General features: G+C 44.0%; 1 protein-coding gene across 3 annotated transcripts in view; it reads right to left on the reverse strand.

The window, feature by feature from the left end:
• LOC139227528 (E3 ubiquitin-protein ligase NEDD4-like) overlaps nt 1-22,056 on the reverse strand; it is a 131,141-nt gene that overhangs the window by 62,970 nt on the left and 46,115 nt on the right. The window contains exon 1 of one of the 3 annotated variants that reach the window (XM_070858330.1): nt 19,647-20,939. The exons of the other annotated variants lie outside the window; for them this stretch is intronic. Coding sequence (XP_070714431.1) covers nt 19,647-20,939 — 1,293 coding nt within the window. Of the gene's footprint in view, nt 1-19,646; nt 20,940-22,056 lie in introns of those variants that run through there. 3 annotated transcript variants of the gene reach the window in all.

Raw genomic sequence — 22,056 nt, forward strand, 5'->3', positions numbered from 1 at the left:
AGAATGGTATGATTTTTTTAATGTTCTGTTTTTTGAAAAAATATTTAGTTTTTCTCCTTCTAGGCCCAACCCGCAGCCTCGGGGTAAATTTTTAGTGAATTTTTAAATTATCGCCCATTTTCTTTAAGAACCGCCCAATCGACCTTAAATTCCACGTTTTTGCAGAGAATCAGGGTGCAATGCTCATCTTTTCGCTGGGCGGATTTTATTTCTTTTTTTGGGGGGAAAGTTTTCACCGGCGATAATGTTGGGAATCTTAGCGGTCTTTTAGGTGGCAATCAGGCGCTGGTGGGTTGTTAGGAAATTCTAGCCCAATGTAGCTTCAAGTTGATCAGAGAATTGTCATTCTTTTTACAATGAGCATACTTTATAAAGCTTCTTTGATATCCAAGTGTATTTGGCATGTGCTTTGATTCTTTCAAACGCACATTGAGGTGCAAGATCTGTGTTGCATTTCTTGTTTTGCCTTGGGGCCAGTGAGCATTTCATCCAGGCGCTGATAATCCAGTTCACATTTAGAAGACTGGCAACAGTTACATGGCTAGACATGCAATTTCTAAACTCACTATTTAATTGTTTAACTAATAAAAGCATTTAATAGTTGTTTCATGAGGCGGGACAACATCCATTTCTGTTTTATGTACCATAGTTATTATTCAAAAGAAGGCTTTAGATGCCAAACAAAACCTCCACCACCGTGGTTTGGTTTGATCTTTTAACGAGAATGTCCCCTTATTTTTATTTTGATGACCTGACCAAAGCCAATATCACTAGTGAGTGCGCTGTATTCCCTGTACTTGTTTTTGAACTTCTAAGGCTGCCTGGAGTGCCTCAAGTGTCTCCAATTTGGTAGAATGTCTTCATACTATGAGCAACCCTTCCTGTATGCCGGGAAGCACACACCACAACTATAAAACACTGCAGCCCATAGGATTTCACAGAAGCCGTTCTTGAAGTGGAGTCAGGCTGTAGAAGTACTGCCGCTTCACTGCGTATCGTACACAGTGGTTTTATACACACAGCATATATAACGAAGATGGGATTATGATTAAATTCTTCTATCTTGGCAGCATGCAATTCACAATCCAATTCGAGCTCTGCTCGAGTTTAGTTTTAGTGCAAAGTAGCTGCAGAGGCGATGACACTCGTCAGTAGTCATCATATCTGCCAACAGCCAGCATTTCAGGGGATTAGTCAACACCTGCTGACATGAGTTTCTTCAGATTGGACACCTCTTCCTCTAGTTCAATTCCTCCCACACCTGGTGGCTAATGCACCGAAGCAATTCCCTCTTCAGTGCCGCGCCCAGTGCTAAAAGGCTTATAACATGAGGTGCACTCCTCCACCTCGGCCTCTTTTCTTCCACTCCCCTCTCAAAAAACAGGGTGACTATTTGCACTCGTTTTTTGTGCGTCCTTCTGCGCATACGGGGATTGGACTCCGCCCCCTTTTTGAGCACTGGCCCTCGATTCAGTCGCACACGCACAGTGCGACTTGCGAGGAAGCCGGAATGCGGGCCAAACCACCAGCCGCGTGGAGCTGCCGTTGCTTCTAGCTTTTGGATTATTTGGAACATTTTCGCTGCCTTCTATCGGAGCGAGGGGCCGGGGAGGGGGTAGATAGAGACTGGGGTGGGGCGAGAGAGAGAAAGCGCGAGAGACTGGGGGGGGAGGGGGGGGGGGGGAAAGAGTGGAGAGAGAGAGAGAGAGCCGGCCTCTGGGGAGCGAGAGGAGAGAGGGAGAGTGGGGAGTGAGAGAGAGAGAGAGAGAGAGAGAGTGGGGAGGGAGAGAGAGAGAGAGGGAGAGAGAGAGAGAGAGAGAGAGGGGAGGGAGAGAGAGAGAGAGAGAGAGAGGGGAGGGAGAGTGGGGAGGGAGAGAGAGAGAGAGAGTGGGGAGGGAGAGAAAGAGAGTGGGGAGGGAGAGAGAGTGAGTGGGGGAGAGTGGGGAGGGAGAGAAAGAATGAGTGGGGAGGTGGAGGGGGAGGGGAAGAGAGAGAAACTAGGGGGGCGGGAAAGAGAAGAGAGAGGTGGGGGGGGGGGGGGGGGGTGGAAGGGAAGAGAGACCGAGGAGGGAGGGAGAGAGACGGGGGGGGGGTGAGGGGGAGGAGGAGAGAGACCGGGGGAGGAGAGAGACAGGGAGAGGGGGAAATGGCTAGAGAGCGAGGGAGAGAGAGATTTATATAGCACCTTGAATGTAGGAAAACGTCTCAAGGCACTTAATGTCTTGAACCCAAGACATCAAAGAAATGCAGGCTCCGAACTGCATCCTGAAAGCTTGCATTCCATGAAATACTCTGATTTTAATCATGTTTGGTCTTGCGAAATTTAAAAGGAAAATCTAAAATGTAATTGCCAATTCAAACATTTATCTACATTCTTGTCTTGATGGAACTGGATTTTGAGAACTAAATTTTCCAGATTTCTAAAACAACACGAGAATGATCGGGCACTCAACAAATTGCCCTGCAAGCAACCTTCTCATAGTATAACTACTGTACACTATCCCTCTGTACAGTATCATTCATTTCTTTACCTCATAAAGCCTCGAGGAGCAGGAGAGAAATTCTACAATTGTAGTATAACTGGATGCAAGTTGCCCCCAGTGTATGGAAGCACATATTAATTAATCATAAGTGATCCATTTGCATTTCTAAACAAACGGACTGATCAGCTACAAAATAGGGAAATGTACTAACAAGCATCAATTAGGTTCTCTCGCACAAGAGTCCATTTCTTTGTGAAACCAAGCAAAAAATGTTATTGGCATTTTATTGAGAAAGTTAGTGGCCTCTGCACAAAGCTGGGGAAGCTGTCATTTCTATTATCAGTCCCATTATGGAAGATGACTTCACTCTGATTTGATTCAATGTGCTGTATCATTCTGGGAGTGTCACATACTGCAGGGGTTTGGTTGACATTAGAATCATTCTGCATTCGCATGGTTCGAAATGACAGATGTGCAGACCGTCATTTTCCACTCATTAACTTTAATGAAGGAATATTATGGGCTACGTGCCCACAATACGCTGCCTGCTGGGAGCAAGGTTAGTTGTGGGGGGGGGGGGGGGGGGGGGAATGGAATCTGCCTGCTTCCAGTAACTTTTTATAATAGTCAAGATTTTCCTTTCCACCCACTGAGAAGCATTTCGGTTCTGCATGTCATTGGTATCGCTCTCTCCCCACTCACTAATACTGTTGTGGTTGAAAACCACATGAACTTTTCCATATAACTGCTAACTAAAAGTGACTTTAAGGTGGAAGTGTAAAACTCTTAGCGAGATGCAAGCACAGAGTATTATCAGCGTCCAATTGGATCAATGATGATCCTCGTATCTCCAAGTCAGGTCGTGGGTTCAAGCCCATAGCCAGAACTTGAGCACGTAACCTAGGTTGGAACTTGACTGCAGTACTTGGGGAGTGCTGCACTGTCAGGGGTGCCTTTATTTTAGATGAAACTCAGGCCCCGTCTACCTACTCAGGCGGAAATAAGAGATCTCCTCGTGCCATTCGAATAGCAGGGGAACTCCTGGCTGACAATTGTCCCTCAACCAACATCACCCATTGCATAACAACTGGTCATTCTTCTCATTGTTTTTGTGGGAGCTTGCTTTGCACAAAATGTCTGCCACATAACAGCTTGACGACACAAGACTGGCAACACTTCAAAAGTAATTCATTAGCTGTGCAGCATTTTCGAGCATCCTAATTGTGAAAGGCACGATGTAAATGCAAGTTTGTTTATTCTTTATTGTGAAAATGACAGTTTTTCATGTCCAGTAAAAATAGAAAGTAAAAATGCTAGTTTCCTTTGAAACTGGTATTTTCAAAATTTTACAAAGACAAACTCTCTATGGTCTCAAATTTCCCCAGTGATTTGCGTCGTTTTTTTGGAGCAGGCTGCTTTTTTTTGCCTAAGTTACAAAAACAGTTTCCCAAGTCAATTTGCACCAGCGTAACTCATTTAGTTACAATTTTTTTTTTTTAGGTACTTTTTTTTCAGCCAAAGGGGGCGTAACCTGCCGCCCACACCAATTCTGGCCATTTCGGCAAGTTTGGCCAGCTGAGAGTTACTCCAGTTTTGCTTAGGCCAGCGTATGTGGCCTCTGCTGAAAAACCTTCGGGAAAGTTAAAGAAATCGGCGCAGGTAAGTGCAGCAGATGCCCGGGCAGCAGCAGCAGGAATGATGAAGGGGGGGGGGGGGGGGGGAGAAGAGAAAAGAAGGGGGAGGGGGGGGGGGGGAAAAGAGAAGAGAGGGGAGGGGGGGGAAGAAGAGAGGGGGTGAGGGGGGAGAGCCTTTTGGGTATAGTTAGGTGCGGAGACTGGGAGGGAGGAGGCCATGCGGCCCGGGATTGGGGCGGGGCAGTGGACTGGCAAGCCCTTCGGCCAGGGCTAGGGACCGGGATCGGCAAGGCACTCAGGGCCAGGGTCAGGCTAGGGACCAGGACCAGCAAGCCCTTTGGCCACAGCTAGGAGCGGGGGACCGGGACTGGCAAGGCACTCGGCCAGGTTCGAGCACGGGACTGGACCAGCAAGCACTTTGGCCAGGGCTAGGGACCGGGACTGCAAGGCACTCGGCCAGGTTCGAGCACGGGATTGGACCAGCAAGCACTTTGGCCAGGGCTAGGGACCGGGACCGGGACCGGGACCGGCAAGGCACTCAGGGCCAGGGTCGAGCACGGGATTGGACCAGCAAGCACTTTGGCCAGGGCTAGGGACCGGGACCGGGACCGGGACTGGCAAGGCACTCAGGGCCAGGGTCGAGCACGGGACTGGACCAGCAATCACTTCGGCCAGGGCTCGGGGTGGGGGACCGGCTTTAATAATTGGAGTCAAGTTGCTGCAACATGTTTTAATGTGTTGCAAGCTGGCTCTTTGTTTCACTTTGCAACCTCAGCTTGCATTGTGTCCCTGGTTACCTTGGCAACCCGATCTTTTTGGCGCAGATCAAGGCTCCACCCCCAAAACTAAAAAGGACAGGTTAGGCCATGCCAAATGAAGAAATCCAACGGGGAAACTTAGAACATTTTTTTTGGAGTACTTGGGCCCCCAAAAAATGGGCGTAACTCTTCAAGTACGCCAAAAAAAAGTTTTGGGGAAAATTGAGCACAATATTACTTCTCATAGGCTAACAAACGAGGTTGCAGTTTTCTCTATTTTGCTGAACAGTCAATGGAAATCATCATTTAAAGTGCGAGTCTTAGTCAGAAAGTTGTGGGTTCAAGTCCCACTCCAGACTCTTGAGCACAGAATCGAGGCTGACACTACAGTGCAGTATTGAGGAAATGCCATTCTGTTGAAGGTGCTGTCTTTTTGATGAGATGTTAAACTGAGGCCAGTTTGCCTGGCCAGGTGGACATAAAAAGATCCCATAACATTATCTGAAGAAGCACCGGGGAGTTTTCCTGGTATCCTGGCCAATTTTTATCTGTCAATCAATCATCACTAAAACGAAGTATCTGGTCACTTACCTCATTGCTGTTTGGGGGACCTTGCTGGACCATATTTGCCAACATGACAGCAATCACAATTCAAAAGCAATCCACTCGCTCTAAAGTGCTTTTGGATGTCCTGAGGATTTGGAAGCACGATATAAATGCAAGTTTTTTCTTTATTTTGAGGCAGCTCATAAGACTTTTAACTTGAGTTGCACTTCAAGTATTTTCCAAACAAAACTCTTATTAAATTGCTTTCATCTAACATTTTTTTTAAAACTTTACGCAAAACAAAAAGACGATACTTATTTCTTCAGAGCCTACATTCAATAATTATTCACATGCCATTTTCCTTTGGTTTGTGTCTAAACTGTACACATAATAGGTCCTATTAGATATGGAATCATAGAATCATAGAATGGAGAAAGATTGCAAAGTGCCGCAGTACAGCGGGACCTGGGGGTACTTGTGAATGAAACACAAAAGGATAGTATGCAGGTACAGCAAGTGATCAGGAAGGCCAATGGTATCTTGGCCTTTATTGCAAAGGGGATGGAGTATAAAAGCAGGGAAGTCTTGCTACAGCTATACAAGGAATCGGTGAGGCCACACCTGGAATACTGCGTGCAGTTTTGGTTTCCATATTTACGAAAGGATATACTTGCTTTGGAGGCAGTTCAGAGAAGGTTCACTAGGTTGATCCCGGGGATGAAGGGGTTGACTTATGAGGAAAGGTTGAGTAGGTTGGGCCTCTACTCATTGGAATTAAGAAGAATGAGAGGTGATCTTATCGAAATGTATAAGATCATGAGGGGGCTTGACAAGGTGGATGCAGAGAGGATGTTTCCACTGATAGGGGAGACTAGAACTAGAGGGCAAGATCCTAGAATAAGGGGCTGCCCATTTAAAACAGAGATGAGGAGAAATTTCTTCTCAGAGGGTTGTAAATCTGTGGAATTCACTGACTCAGAGAGCTGTGGAAGCTGGGACATTGAATGAATTTAAGACAGAAATTGACAGTTTCTTAACCGATAAGAGGATAAGGGGTTATGGGGAGCGGGCGGGGAAGTGGAGCTCAGTCCATGATCAGATCAGCCATGATCTTATTGAATGGCGGAGCAGGCTCGAGGGGCCGTATGGCCTACTCCTGTTCCTATTTCTTATGTTCTTATGTTTATTGCACAGTAGGAGGCCATTCAGCCCGTGCCGGCTCTCTGCAAGAGTACCTAAGCTATTCCCACTCCCCTGCCCTTTCCCTGTAGCCCTGCAAACTTTTTTCCTTCAGGTACTTATCCAACTCCCTTTTCAAAGCAGTGCTTGAATCTGTCCCCACCACCCTTTCAGACAGTGCATTCAGATCCTAACCACTGGCTGCATAAATACATTTTTCTCATCTGGCCTTTAGCTCTTCTGCCAATCCCCTTAAAGCTGTGTCCTCTGATTCTCGACCCTTCCACCAATGGGAACAGTTTCTCTCTTATCTACTCTGTCTCGACCCCTCGATTTTGAAGACCTCTATCAAATCTCCTCTCAACCTTCTCTGCTCTAAGGAGAACAACCCCAGCTTCTCCAGTCGATCCACATAACTGGAGTCCCTCATCCCTGGAACCATTCTTGTAAATCTTTTCAGCACCCCCTCCAAAACCTTCACATCCTTCCTAAGGTGTGGTGCCCAGAATTGGGCACAATAATCCATTTGTGGCCGAACCAGTGGTTTATAAAGGTTCATCATAACTTCCTTGCTTTCATACTCTATGCCTCTATTAATAAAGCCCAGGATCCCGTATACTTTTTTAACCAGTTTCTCAACCTGCCCTGCCACCTTCAGCGATTTGTGTACATATACCCCAGGTCTCGCTGTTCATGCACCCCCTTTAGAATTGCCCCCTTTAGTTTATATTGCCTCTCCTTCCTACCAAAATGTATCACTTTGCACTTTTCTATATTAAATTTAATCTGTCACGTGCCCGCCCATTCAACCAGCCTGTCTATGTCCTCTTGAAGTCTATCACCATCCCCCTCACTGTTCACTATACTTCCAAGTTTTGTGCCATCTGCAAATGTTGAAATTGTGCCCTATACACCCAAGTCCAAGTCATGAAAAGCAGTGGTCCTAGTACCAACCCCTGGGGAACACCACTGTATACCTTCCTCCAGTCCAAAAAACAACTGTTCACCACTAGAATGTGAAAGAGATAAAAAGAGTGAGAGCGCAAGAGTGCACGAGAGAGAGACACAGAGAGAGAGAGAGAGAGAGAGAGAGAGAGAGAGAGAGAGAGAGAGAGACAGACAGACAGAGGGCCCAAGTTTCCACACGCGCCTAGAATGGCGCAGTCCCGACCTGGACGCCCGTTTTTCGCGCCACAAAGTGCGCCTAAAAAAATCCTCGGCATTCTCCACCTCCCTGCAGGTCCTCTGGCCCTCGGCGCAGCAGGAGCTGTGGGGGGGCGGAGCCAGGTCCCTGCGCCGAAAACAGTGCCGGGACCTCTGCACATGCGCACTACAGTGGGCACGCAAGTGCAGTAGCTCCAGGCGCCGAACTGTGTGGGAGGGGCCCGAAGCACGCAGCCCCTAGCCCTGGCCCAATGGCCTCACTGGGGCTGCGTGAATAAGGCTCCTCCCACGGCCAGCTCCTGCTCCCTCCCGACCCGACTCCCGCTTCTGGACCGGACCAGACACCCGCCCCCCCACCCCCACCGGACCGGACCTGACACCCGCCCCTTCCCCCGCCCCACCGGACCGGACCTGACACCCGCCCCCACCCCCGGACTGGACCCGACCTGACCTCCCTCCGACCCGACGCCACCGACCTGTAAATCTGGTGCTGGGGACGGGCCCTGCCCAAAGTCTCGGGCCAGGCCTGTTCAGCCTCCCTCCCCCTCAATCTCCTTCTTCTCCCCCCCCCCGCCAATCTCCTTCTCCCTCCCCTCCCCCCCGCCAATCTCCTTCTCCCCCCCGCCAACAACCTCCTTCTCTTCCCCCGCACCCCCCCCCCACCAATCTCCTTCTCCCCCCCCCCCCCGCCAACCACCTTCTCCCCCCCCCGCCAATCTCCTTCTCCCCCCCGCCCGGCCAATCTCCTTCTCCCCCCCCCCCGCCAATCTCCTTCTCCCCTCCCGCATCTCCTTTCTCCCCCATCCCTCTCCCTTCTCCCCCTCTACCCCCCTCCTCGCTGTCAGAAACACAGACACTGACAGACAGAGAATGAGACACACACAGACAGACAGAGAGATAGAGACACTGACAGAGACACACTGGGGGGGGCATCCCAGCACGCTGTTGGAGGGCTCCCGGTGCTGCAGTCGGTATGTTGACACAGTGTGTCAAACCCATCCAGAGAGAGTTAAAACAAAATGCTTCCAGCCTCATTATAATATTTAAATTGAGGTCCCGCGTCCTGGCAGCGGGTTGGCTGCCCCCACCCCCCCTTCTTCACTAAAAATCAGAAATGGGCAGGTTCAGGTCGGGAATCCCATTTTTAACAATTTAACTACTCCCCCACTCCAAACCCAATTTTTTTTTTAGGTTAAAATTCCCCCCTAGGAGACACAAAACTGAGGCATTACAGCATCCCCATTGGCTGAGGGCGGAGGGTGGGGGGGGGGAGATAATTACAGTGGCAGCACCATTATAAAATGTGGATACTGGAATTTGTAATGGAAAATGTGTGATAAAAACAAAGTGAGGCTTTGTAGACAAGAAGCTTTGTCTTATATTTTAGACATTCTAGTGATCAATGTGTAGGACTGATTAGTATTTGCACTATAGGTATGTCCTCTACTCATTAGTGGATGAGACTGATTAGTATCGAATCCACTGATCTGTGTGTTGGTCTGTAGAATGTGTATTACTGACATATATACTAATTAGTCTTTACAGTAGAATATATTCGATATATATCCCATTGATTAATGCACAACATATTTAAGTTCAAATATTTGATGCAATAGCTGACTTCTACTCCAACCCTCAAATATATAACAGATGGCATCATACTAACCAAATGCGAAGGGAAAAAGATGAGCTGGCACAATTTAGGAATTTACAAAGAGAATGAATAAAGCTTGGAATGTTACAAAAACACCTAACTGCTAATTTGCTCAAAACTAAATTAAGTTTTACTTTCCACATAAAATAGATGAATTCTCAATCCTCAAATCATTCAGTCTATTTATGATCTATGCATAGGGTTCAGTAAACTACAATTTATAGGTTCTGACTGGGACTGGGGTTAGATTGGGACTGGGGTTAGATTGGGATTGGGGTTAGATTGGGACTGGGGTCAGATTCCACATGTTGTTAACAACTTGCGTTTTAATAGGATCTTTAACGTAGTCAAACATCCAAAGACACTTCACAAGAGCCTTATCAAACAAAATTTTACACTGAGCCACATAAGGAAATATTAGGATAAGTGACCAAAAGCTTGGTCAAAGAGATAGGTTTGAAGGAGAGAGAGGGGTAGAGAGGCATAGGGAGAGAATTCGAGAGCTTTAGTGTCTAGGCAGCTGAAGGCTCGGCAACCAACGATGGAGTGATGGAAATCAGGGACGCGCAAGATACCAGAATTAGAGCGCAGAGATCTCAGAGTGTTGTAGGGCTGGAGGAAGTTACTGAGATAGGGAGGACTTGAAAACAAGGATGAGAGTTTTTAAAATCAAGGCGTTGCCAGACTGGGAGCCAATGTAAGTCAGCGAGTACATGGGGAGTAGATGAACGGGACTTGGTGTGAGTTAGGATATGGGCAGCAGTGTTTTGAATGAGCTCAAGTTTACGAAGGGTGCAAGGTGGGAGAATGCCCAGGAGAGCCTTGGAATAGTTGCGTCTAGAGGTAACAAAGACATGGATGAGGGTTTGTGGTGGGAAGCTCAGCTCGGGGCTAAATCGGATACCAAGTTGTGAACGGACTGGTACCGCCTCTGACAGTGGCCAAGAAGCAGGATGGTGCATGTGTCTAAGGAACAGTTTGTGCCGGTGTAATTTACTGCAATTAAGCTGAACTAGCAAAGTTCTTTCCTTCAAGTTTGCAAAAGCCACCTCTGCCATCAGGCACAAAATGACACTTCTACAACCTTCAATGAATAGTTTACTCCTACAGCCTTTGACTGTAGTTAATATTCTGAATAAAAGCAATGGGACAGGGAGGGATTTCACAAAGACTTTCACAGCCAACAGACGTCTCAAAGCATTTTACAGACAATGAAGTACTTTTGGAGTGTAGTCACTGTTGTAATGTGGGAAACGCGGCAGCCAACTTGCGCACAGCAATGTGACAACGACCAGATAATCTGCTTCTGTTATGTTGATTGAGCGATCAATATTGGCCAGGACACCGGGGATAAATCCCCTGCTCTTCTTCGAAATAGCACCATGGGATCTTTTATATTAAAGCAGCAGAGGACCCAATGACAGCTTCCAAACACACAAACAAAACGCAACTATATCCCAACAAGATCACAGTTCCCAATTCAAGGCTTCATTATTTGCAGCCAATGAAACGCTTACTCTAATTTGCAAAATGCACATCATCTTTCAAAAAATTATACGCTGGAATTTTGTTTTGACAAATATGAAAATACAATTCAGGAAGAATGCGGAACATTTTAAAATTCAGCTGCAGTATAATATTTGGAACGAGGAAACATTTCACCACTGAAGCAACACTGGTGATAAGTTGAGGGTAGCCTTAAATAGTAGTTGGATTCATAAATGGACACACGTTCACCTCCCAAGTTGTTTTTTTAAAAAAAAATCATGGTTTCTTTTATTCATTGTCATAAATATTTGAGACACGTGCACGCCTGCAATTTTATGAAAATACTCAGGGGTTCTATTGTTCACATGATTGAATATGTAGTTTTCAAATTCATGTGCTTCATCTATGTTGCCTCATTAATGCTCAGATTTTTTTTTATGGGGTCAAAAAGCTACAACATTTCTCAAAAGACAACTGCAAATACTTAAGTGGTAAGTTAGGCATTGGACCACATTTAATTTATGCTCTTTGGGCTAGACAGACCAGACTGTAGTGTTTTACAACATGCTATTACACTGAATTCAGTCATTATGTCCACCCTGTGGGGCTTGCACTAAATGAATGCAAAATTAGTCTCTAATGTATACACGCATTTTACAGATGTAAAGTAATCAGCAACAAAAATCTGGAGTTACTGGTCAAGTTTCAAATATCTACACTCCAAATGATACTTGTCATTTTCAACCTGCAAATTACATTCAGGAAAATTTACTTCTCATGATAAATGCCTAATATCTTTTACCACTTGCACCAAAATACTGATGCATCAGCTGTCACGAGAGTATGTAGTAAATTAAGCACATTGGCTTTAACAGCATTCCCCTTCAGTTCATCAGCCAACTACATGGCTTTGTGAATCCAACTGTTATTTAAGTCTACCCTCAACTTATCTCCAGTGTTGCTTTAGTAGTGACATTTTTCCTCCTGGTTCCAAATATTAGGCTGCAGGCACATTCCACCAACAATTCTGTGCCAACCACAGCAACCATCAGTTGAGCCTTATTCTGGACCCATGGCCAAAACAACAGAATATCTGTCTTCTAGTTTCATCTAGATGGCAATTTCATTTTGGAATAAAAAAAAATATATATATATATATAAAAAGGTATGCGTTCACAATTTGTTATGTATGAAGTTTGAACGGTGGTTTGCAGCATCACACCATTCCACTTTGAGTTACACATGTTAATGGAGGCACCGCAGCTGCTCATAAACAGAATCATAGAAGTTGTCTTGCAAAGTCACTACGAGCAATCTGGTCAGTGCCACGCGCATGCTGTGCCGACTGAAATTTTATGGGGCTGCCCGGGATCAAATGTGGACGCAATCCCAACTGAGTGATGTTAGGTTTAGGCTGGTTTATCCCACAAGGTGTCTGTCAGAGTCGGGGGGGGGGGGGGGGGGGGGAAGAGGTCTCAGGGGTCCTGTGATAAAAGGAAGGGAAAGGAGGAAAGAAAGAAAAGGATGGGAAACACAAATATTTAGAAAGCACCTTATTACACCCTCAAGCCATCCGAAAATGGCTCATCAGCAATTGATTACTTTTGAAGTGCAGCCGCTGCTATGTAGGCACAGTACCCTGTTTGCACAAAGCAAACAAATGAATCACCTGATCATATATATTTCCTGGTGTTGGTTTGGGAGGAATGTTGGCCAGGACACTAGAATCTTGCCACAAGATATTTTGCATCCACTTGAGCAGGCAAGTTTAACATCTCACCCAAAGACAGCACTGTCTGACGATACAGTACTGCAATTAAGATGAAGTGCTGAAGTCTAGGATGGGGTTTGAAGCCTCAACCTCAGACTCAAGAGGCAAGTAATACCAACTGAATCAAGACACATGGGGAAAGTGGCAGTGAACTGTAGGAAGGAGCATAAACAGCTTAGCTTCCCTCTTTATTTGGGTATGACACAACTTCATGTTGATTATTTACCTGGAATATAACCAAGCTATAAATGTTGATGTTAATCTTTATGATATTGCTGTTAGTTTAGTCCATTCTTGCAACCAGTGTGGCTCCATTCTCAGCTTCTTTACAACTTCTAAATACGTTGCTGGTTTCAGTATTCCATTTATTTCGAAAGATTAACTCGCTGTCTGACCTCACTTTTCATCGAGCCACCCCAAGTTAAATTATTGTTTTACTGAAATCATATTCTTCAACCCACATACTAGACCACGAGAGGTCCTGGTGCATTCCATCACATGGAGCACTTTCTCTGGATTTAGCCAGAACCATCTCATTTAGAAAACTCTTCGGAATACAAATTGCAACTTGTGACAGATTTGATTCCACCAATTCTCCTTTTCAACTCCGCCAGGAAGGGACAAGAAGCTAAGAGAATAAAGTGCCCCTGTTTAAGAGGTGTTTTGAAAGGAGTGAATAAACAAACGGAACATGTTTGCACTGAATACAATTGTGTAGTTGATGAGATGTGAGTTCAGCTGTTACCAAACGCAAGTCTGCAATGCTTAATGAAAGTTACATGATTTTTGTTGGAGAGAATATAACCTATCAAATCAAAAAATAACAGACCACAATCTGAACTAACACAACTTTTAAAAAAAAACCTCAATCGATGTTAAAAACCCCCCAGCATTCTACTCATCTAAACACCGGAAGAATGAATGTTCTTTATATGACTGAAAAAAACCACGAATCCTTAATAGCCACTGGAAAAGTGACCTCACACAGTTTCTATTTACAAGTACAGAAGATCTTTGCATTGTTGAACTGTACCAAATTGCACCATCAGAGCTCTATCCCCTGTGGTGGCAAATATATTTCAACATTAAACGATATTTTAATGAGGGCTTTGGTGAGCCTTTTATGGTCATGTACAATACTGGCAACAAAATGTTTTCCTACCTATTCACATTTTAAAGCTCCATATAAACCACGTACATATATTTACCCACAGTGTTTGTTCCTTTCGAGGATGAAATCAACTGCTAAAATGATAAATAATTTAACTTAAATTGCAAGAAACAGAACAGGGGTCATCAAAATCAAGGACCACAGCTTCCACTTTATACAACAAACTAAAACAGTGAAGTTACCGGATATTTTTAATAATGATACATAATTTGGTAATATTCCAAACAGCCGCTCAGAAGGCAGTATTCAAAAATAATCCCAGTTAACTCGAAATCAAATGAACTACCCATTGCTATCAAAAAGAGGAAATAAAATCATTCTTTGGTATCCAAATGCGCTTTGTTGTTGGGTGGGCCAGTAATGCTTCCATTACAATCTTTTCCTCAAATTAGTTAATTGCCCATTTATTTTCCGATTAATCACACGTAATTTGTAATGGCGGTTTTACTATGTAAATTTAATGTTGCAATTGATGTATTAACCAGATAATTTGGCATAAAATGGTCAGATAACAAAGCAACAAATCCACATAATGAGCAGCCTTAAATTCTCTCAGTTTCACTTTCTTAGCAAGAAATTTCAAACAGCTGTGGCACCAGACGACTTTGAAATTTGCTACGGTAAGTGACACGTAATTGTATTATATCTGAGTACATGGCATTATTGCTTTCTTACTGAACATTCTTTGCAGACCATGAAATCTTTCTTAATGATCATCTATCTGAAGTAATTACTACCTCGGCAACAACTTAAGAAATATGGCTCATTTAAAAGTTCATAAACAGATTATATACACATGCACATGTGCAGTGCAAAATATAGACTACACATTGCACCCTGTACAAAGATAATTTAGTGAAATCAAATCTATATGGGACTTTTTAATACTAGTGCTAAGTGTAGTTCAATGTTGTTGTTGCCAGCCTGAGTCAACATTGGCAATATTACCTGCAAGACTCTTGTATGATTTATGTTCTGCGTCAGCGGTGGTCTAAAGTTCATCTTTTATTTATTTTTGTTAAAACTGTTCAATGGCCGCCTTTATTTCTATGCCTTTATTCTGCCAGCTGAACAGTGACTGACCGCACAGCTCTTCTCAACCAATAGAAAATCTCACCTGTAACTCAGCCAAGCGTTGCTCCATGCCTATAATACAGACTAGTCTGTTTCTGGGTCAGCTGCAGTGACAGACATAATATACGCCCCAGCACACGTGTCCCTGGAGGACATGTCCCTCGAAAATGGGGGTCAAACCACAGTGGGAAAGCGGTACACAACTAATGTTCTCAGTTACTGCGATTTGGCAAAGAATCTGATGCTACCCCAAATATGTGACATACTACGAGCAAATCGCTTGTAGTCATACTCACAATTAATCAGAGGAAATGACATGTCTTATAGCTGTACTAGTTGCAACAGGATAAGGAATGTTACAGTGCCATCTCCAGAACAACTAAGAACATTCCTGTAATGGTTGAATTGCCACCACTGAAGGACGAACAGCAGGTGTAATTGCCACTATAGCAATACCCATTGATTTCAATGTACTGGGTCTCTTCCCCTTTCGTATGGTAGGAGCAAAGCAAATCAAATATCAATGTCTAAGTTGGATATCCAGGCCAAAGCTTCCAGTGTTACAGCGTGGACATCTACGAATTTCCTCTGAGGGCAGTGCTCAATGATGTGTTCCAGGGTCTGATTAGGAACTCCAGAGTTGCATGATGAGCTGCATAACAGCGGCACCAACTCAGAATTTTATTCGTGATATATTTTGTGTTTTCACAGAGTTAGTAATTCGTCTGCCAGGACCTTGGATCATAAATTGTCTAGTTCCACAACTCTTTCATCCTAACTACAGAAAAGGCTCTTTGTACATCACCCAAGTGATACGTTTCAATGGAAAAACTAAGATGGTGGATAAAACTTCAGCACTGGAATTTTCTGCGACAATTATGGACAAAGGCTGGAGAACCTGACTTCCCCGAAATGCACACAAAATGATAAATTGCATCGGTCCTTAATGTGTGCAGTTCAGTAACACGCAGTGCCAAGGTGAGGCTCAGTAAAGTCTGAAGTAAAAAAAAAAATGAGCGGTCAGAAATTCAGAGGGTCAAAAAGGTCATCAATAAAGGTCAAAACCCACAATGGACAAACCGTAACAAAAAGTAATGGGTGCATCAGCTGTGGCTCAGTGGGTAGCACTCTCGCCTCAGAGTCAGAAGGTTGTGGTTCAAGACCCACTCCAGAGACTGGAGCACACAAATCGAGGCGGACACTCCCTGAGCAGTACTGAGGGAGAGCTGCACTGTTAGAGGTGTCGACTTTCAGAGGAGACATTAAACCAAGGCCCCGTCTGCTCTTTCAGATGGATGTAAAAGATCCCATGGCTCTATTTCAAAGAAAAGCAGGAGAGTTATCCCCCAGTGTCCTGGCCAATATTCATTCCTCAACCATCATCACTAAAAAAAAAAAAGAGATTATCTGGTCATTATCACATTGCTGTTTGTGGGAGCTTGCTGTTCGCAAATTGGCTGCCACATTTCCTACATTACAACAGTGACCACATTCCAAAAAAATACTTAATTGGCTGTAAAGTGCTTTGGGATGTCAATGTTCATGAAAGGCGCTATAGAAACGCGAGTCTTTATCAAACTGACTGCATGCTTGGACAAGTTCTTAATGGCTGAGAACACAACACTAATGAAGTTCCTAAAGGGCGCCCTGCACTTGATTCTTTGCTCTTTCTCTTTGAGGAGGAATGCTGGTGTCAGTGGGTCAACTCTGTTATTTCAGCCAAATCCTTTGGAGCTCAGTGACAGAAATGACCTGGATTGACACCAGATACAGAGATGGATCTACTTCAGCAGTGCTGCAAGGCTGTACTGTAGGACTGATGGAATTGCACAAGCATCTGACCAGATTTTGTCACTCGACCAAAATGGATGTTGGCTTAAAGTCGAAACCCAGAGGTTGGACTGATTCATGACCGATGTTGGGGGGGGGGGGAATGCCCCAAAGCCTTCTTGCCAACTGTAGCACTGGCATGGAACATAACTTGACAGGTGGACCTTTGTGAGAACATTGCCATGAATGCTCCCTGCCCATACCAGAATCTATGCCTGACCCCAGAGTGGCTTCTGTATTGAACCGGACCCAGGTCTCTACACCAAGAAAAAGCAGTCACTATTGTAGTTAGGATTGTCTTTCACTGCACGAGTCTGTTACACTGAACCCTTGGGCTGAATTTGAAGCAAACAGTCACACTCAAAGATGCCATTCAACAGTGAAGGACAAACCGATATTATGAATCAGTCACGAGGTATACTTTGTGGCACGTCAACGCATTCTAAAACCAAAAGCTGGCATTGACCAGTAGTCAAGGCATAGCCGGAATGAGTCAGGTTAATGAAGATACGTTGCCCAGGGCCACAATTCAAGGTGGCTTCAATAAAGCAGCATGAGAATTTAGACTTAAAACTACACGTGGACCTTCAGAAGGAAATTCCTCGTGATCAGCACCAAAGCTGTAGGAAACATTTGGAAACTTTTGCAAACAGACAAACAGAAATGGTCAACAATCTTTCTCTGATGCAGGGAACTAATCTGCTCCCAATAAAAAAAAAGAGTGAAATGCTCAAAGGCAAGCTCCAGAATAAAGCCCAAGAACATGGTGGGAGGGAGGGTGAAAGAGAAACTACTTGATTGCTTAGGGTGTGAATTTCTTAAGAGGCCATTTGCCATGAGGGCGTCCCTGCAGGCTAATGGCAATATTCAATTATCTGCAGGGATTGAACAAATGAGTAAAATAGCTGTCAATCTCAAAAAAAGGTTCATCTCTGAAATTAAAACTTCTAACCTTGCTGTGGACAACGCTCCTATTTTCCACTTAATACTATTATTGTTACAGAAGTGATGATTAAGACATCCAGATGATTAGAGTGTCTGAGGGTAATAGACTTGTCACAAAACAGTAGTCAAATCTTTCTGCCTGGATTTTAAAAGTAGCCTTTAACAAGCTGTTAATTATAGCCAGCAGGACATCTGATACTTTGTTGCTGAAGTCTAATGCCCAAGTGAAAGAGGAAAGTGGACCTTTCACATCTGCAAGCACAACAGAACCCAACCATGGTACCGATCTAATTTCATGGTTGCTGCGTACAGATGGACGACAGCGACCACCGCTACTCTAATATCAAGTTGTTATATTTGAACACAGCCCTTCCATATCAGTATGTCAGGCCAGACTATCTGGAGTCTGATGAAATATTCTGGGAGCAATATATTTAAATCGGGTCTACGTTCTGCTATATTTAGCCATGCTAACTTGGATTCAGTTTATAAAACAAAGGGATAGCCTAACTGTCTATATATTTCAACAACGCAAATCATCTCTTATAAATTAAAGCCAACACATGCGCACTGACTGCATTAAGCAAAAAGTGATCAGCTCATGTAGAAACTAAAAGGGGGAATTAAAAAAAATAATAGATTCTAGGTTCTAAAACAGATACAATCTGGAAATACAGGCTTGTTTTTATTCCAAACATGCTCACGTCAGTTCCAACTAACTTTTGCTTCTTGCAGCAGAAGTATTGTAACAATTTCTAGAAATTGTACATAATGCACATTATAAATGGAAAGGGGCTTGGTGGGGTTCACAGGAGGCAACCGAGATGCTCAAAGGGAAATTATTAATAGATAGTTCTTATGGTTAACTAAACTACAAACACAAACATTTTAAACAGCAGGGAACGAGTTTGGATGTACAAAAGTAGCTTGTAAAGGCTACATCTTAAAGGCTGAGTTGTACAATTATTTATTGTACGATTATTTATTGTCCAACTCAGCATTAAGCAGCATTCAAAGTTTAATGTGCATTTAGTTGTAGCATCATCAGGCAGATTGTTTAAATACAGATCGTCAATGGCACTGTGATGTCCTAAGCTGAGCATACTGGAATTTTTACATTGCTGTGTGAAGACATTGCTGTGTTGGTATCTATCTCATTATAAGCTAGATTTATCCAATGTGCTTTCAAGTATGCTGTACTGCAAGTGGCAAAATCTGAATATTTTTAGTTCATACGTGTCTTACCAGATAAATTACTTCTCACCCAGAGATGCAAGTTAGCAGCAGTAAAATGTCTGAATTCTGATTGGTTGTACAGGTCAAGTAAGCAATTTTTGTGTGCTCAAGTGCTAATACAGGACACTAACTCCTGCTTAGAGTCCTGCACCTAATCTAAACTGCTTTCCTGAGAGAGAGCTCCATTAAAGATTTTCTATCAAGGAGCCAAATAATGTTACTAGGCATGGAAATTCTTTGGCCTAAAAACAATTTTACATTAAAGGATATCTATAGAATGTGCAACATGCTTCAGATTCTTTAAACCCCCCAGACATACAGTCCTTATCCACAGAGCTGACCAGTATCATTAAATAATTAGTTTGCTCTTAATTAAAATCTTAAGAGCAAACCAACATATGGACACAGCTGTCTGCAGTCATCATTGTGATAAATGTTAAAAGTAGTAAAAAAAAAATTGAAGTAAATTTAATTTCAAGGTTGCCTACATTTTCGAATACAGCTTCCACTCCCCCACACACTGCTAAACAAAACCATTATTAATTCTGCAGACACTGCCCGCAATTTGGCATTAAGAGTAGGAAGCAGAGGAGACAAAGTGATGTTATTTTAATTCAAAACAGTCTTTGAGACGGGTTACAGGCCTGCCACAGAAATCTATTTCACAAATCCAACATTGTAACCTGTCTGGCCAACTCATTGAATTCGCTTACCTTGCACTCTTGTCCCCAAACACTTCCAATAGCTTCCTTTTTGTACTTTCCGCTTATTTCCTCCTCAGAAATAAAGATCTTTTGTTCTGATCTGGGAGTTACATGAATTTGTAAATGAGGCATCCCGACTTTTGAACAGCAAAGTTTAGGTCTCGAGTGATAACTGGAAACCAGCCGACAGGGAACTTCAAGCGAGTGGCTCCTTTGGAAGATGGGGCGCTTGTTTTGTTTGTTTATAATTTCCCTTTCTACAACCCCATTGACATTAACTTGGCACTCTGAATGCTTGAGTGAAGGTAAACATGCCGACGTGCTCCTAATTAACTTGATATGATGATACCGTGTGTGTCCAGTATTTAAAGAGCTCTGCTTAAATTCCTTTACAAATGATTCACGGTGAATTTGTCCTTCCTTGGTCTCTGCTCCTAATACAAGAGCCCTTTGGTAATTAAAATGCAGAATGTGATTCGAAGGTCTGTGCAGTTTCTTCACTTTTCCCCGGGACTCGGCTTCTTCCTCGCCATAATCTATTACTCGACTTTTCACAGGCTGTTGCCCATTGCAATGAAGTGGCTTAACGTCTCTGACTTCAGTGGAAGAACAGACTGGGTTCGACAATCGCAGTCCATTAACTGCCGTCGCAACAAAACACGTGCTTGTTTCTTTGGATTTAGGCACAGCCTGATCTTCATCTTGAATTGGTTCATGGGAGCAATGAAGGAATCTGTTCAGTGTGGAGTTGCTGCTGCGAGCTGTAAAAGGATCTGGGCTGGTGGGTGTCGCGGGCGGAGTGTTGCACGGGCTCTGAGGGAAAATCACCAGCGACGAACAACGCCTCAATGGCACCTTGGACTTCCTCAACTTCGCCGCCGGTTTGGTGGACCCCACCGAGCGCTCCAAAAGTTCTTGGTCAAAAGAAATGCTGCTGTTGCTGCTGTTGCACGAACCACCCTCGCTGCCACTGCTGCTATTACTGGATTCACACTGCCCACTGGACTGTCTGGACTGTAATGATATTTGCAAAGTGGAGCTCTTTTTGCAGCGATGATCACTGTTACTAACCTGTGGTATAAACAACGACGAACTGCGCTGCAGGATACGTTCATCCTGTGACACTGTGTGCACCACCACAGGCTCAAGCGTAGTCACTTGATTAACATTCTTCCTTGAATTTATTGGTACAGTCTCAACTGTCATACGAATGTTGCGCTCCAAGCCCTCTCCAGAGGTTTCAGACAGTGGGTCAGTGTTGCTCCTCCTTGCTGCGAAATGCAGTCGTAAACGGCGGGCCATTCTTATTTCCGAAGAAAAACCAAACGTGGTCCGAGGTTGGAATGGGTCCGAGCTGCTTAAAAGCTCACATTTTGCAGGAAAGCTGAAGGCAATCATATGCAAGCACCAACACTTGGGATACAGTCACCATCAGTAGCTGCAGATAAGCAGAAATAGCTGAAGCGACAAGCAGCATTCCAATCATTATTGAACCATGGCTATTAAGCCTGGGAACTTAAAAGTATCCAGCAGCAAAATCCATGATCGCAGGAATATCTCCCACAAGTATGAAAATCCATGGATGTCTGTAACTGTGCGAAATGAAGGCACGCTCCCTTTCACAGCACTGAAAATCCAGCAACCTTTACAAGGAGCTCAGCTGCTGCACACTGTTTGAATTCCAGCCAATCTTGCTTCAATTAAACCTCCTTGGCTTGCATGAATGACTGAATCTAACCCAAAATCAACAATCTTCTTGCATTTCGGTTTCATATATGACATCTCGTCCCAACCAGGCAGGCAAAGTATGTGGCACTACTCTAGGCACTGAAGCTTCTAACGTTTCGCCCTACACTGAACCAACATCATATTTTTACCCCTTAGTATTGCATTACAAGAATTTTCAAAGAACGACATCAAGCACACTTCGGTATCAAAGGGGTTTCCGAGTACTACCCGCAATGTTAAACGGCTGGGATATGGGAAATACACAGGAAGCTACTGCTGGTAACAGCGAGAGCGCTCCAAAGCTATGCGTGTACAATCGAGCACAACTTGCTTTCGTCAGTTCTTCAACGTGTTAAGAAAGAATTGGCTCATCGCAGATAGTAATTTTAAACTCACGTTTCCAGTCCTGCAGTCTGGACACGTTGAATTCCAACCATCTAAAATAGACCCGATTATCAGTAAATCCTTGCAAGAAGAAAAAAAAATAAGAAAACAAAAACAAAACTATTATTAGACTCCCACTGGACTGAAATCCTGCTGGTGCTGGACTGCTCGTGCTTGTCAAGCCTGTTCAGTGTGGCTAACTATGAAAAACTTCTCTCTTCATACACAGAAATGCCACATCCTGACATTTGAAACTCATGACTGTGCCAAAGGAGCTACATTCTTTTCTTCCAGCAGCTTTCCAATC

This window comes from Pristiophorus japonicus, chromosome 17 (genome assembly GCF_044704955.1).
Source record: "Pristiophorus japonicus isolate sPriJap1 chromosome 17, sPriJap1.hap1, whole genome shotgun sequence".
Taxonomy (NCBI): Eukaryota; Metazoa; Chordata; class Chondrichthyes; family Pristiophoridae; genus Pristiophorus; species Pristiophorus japonicus.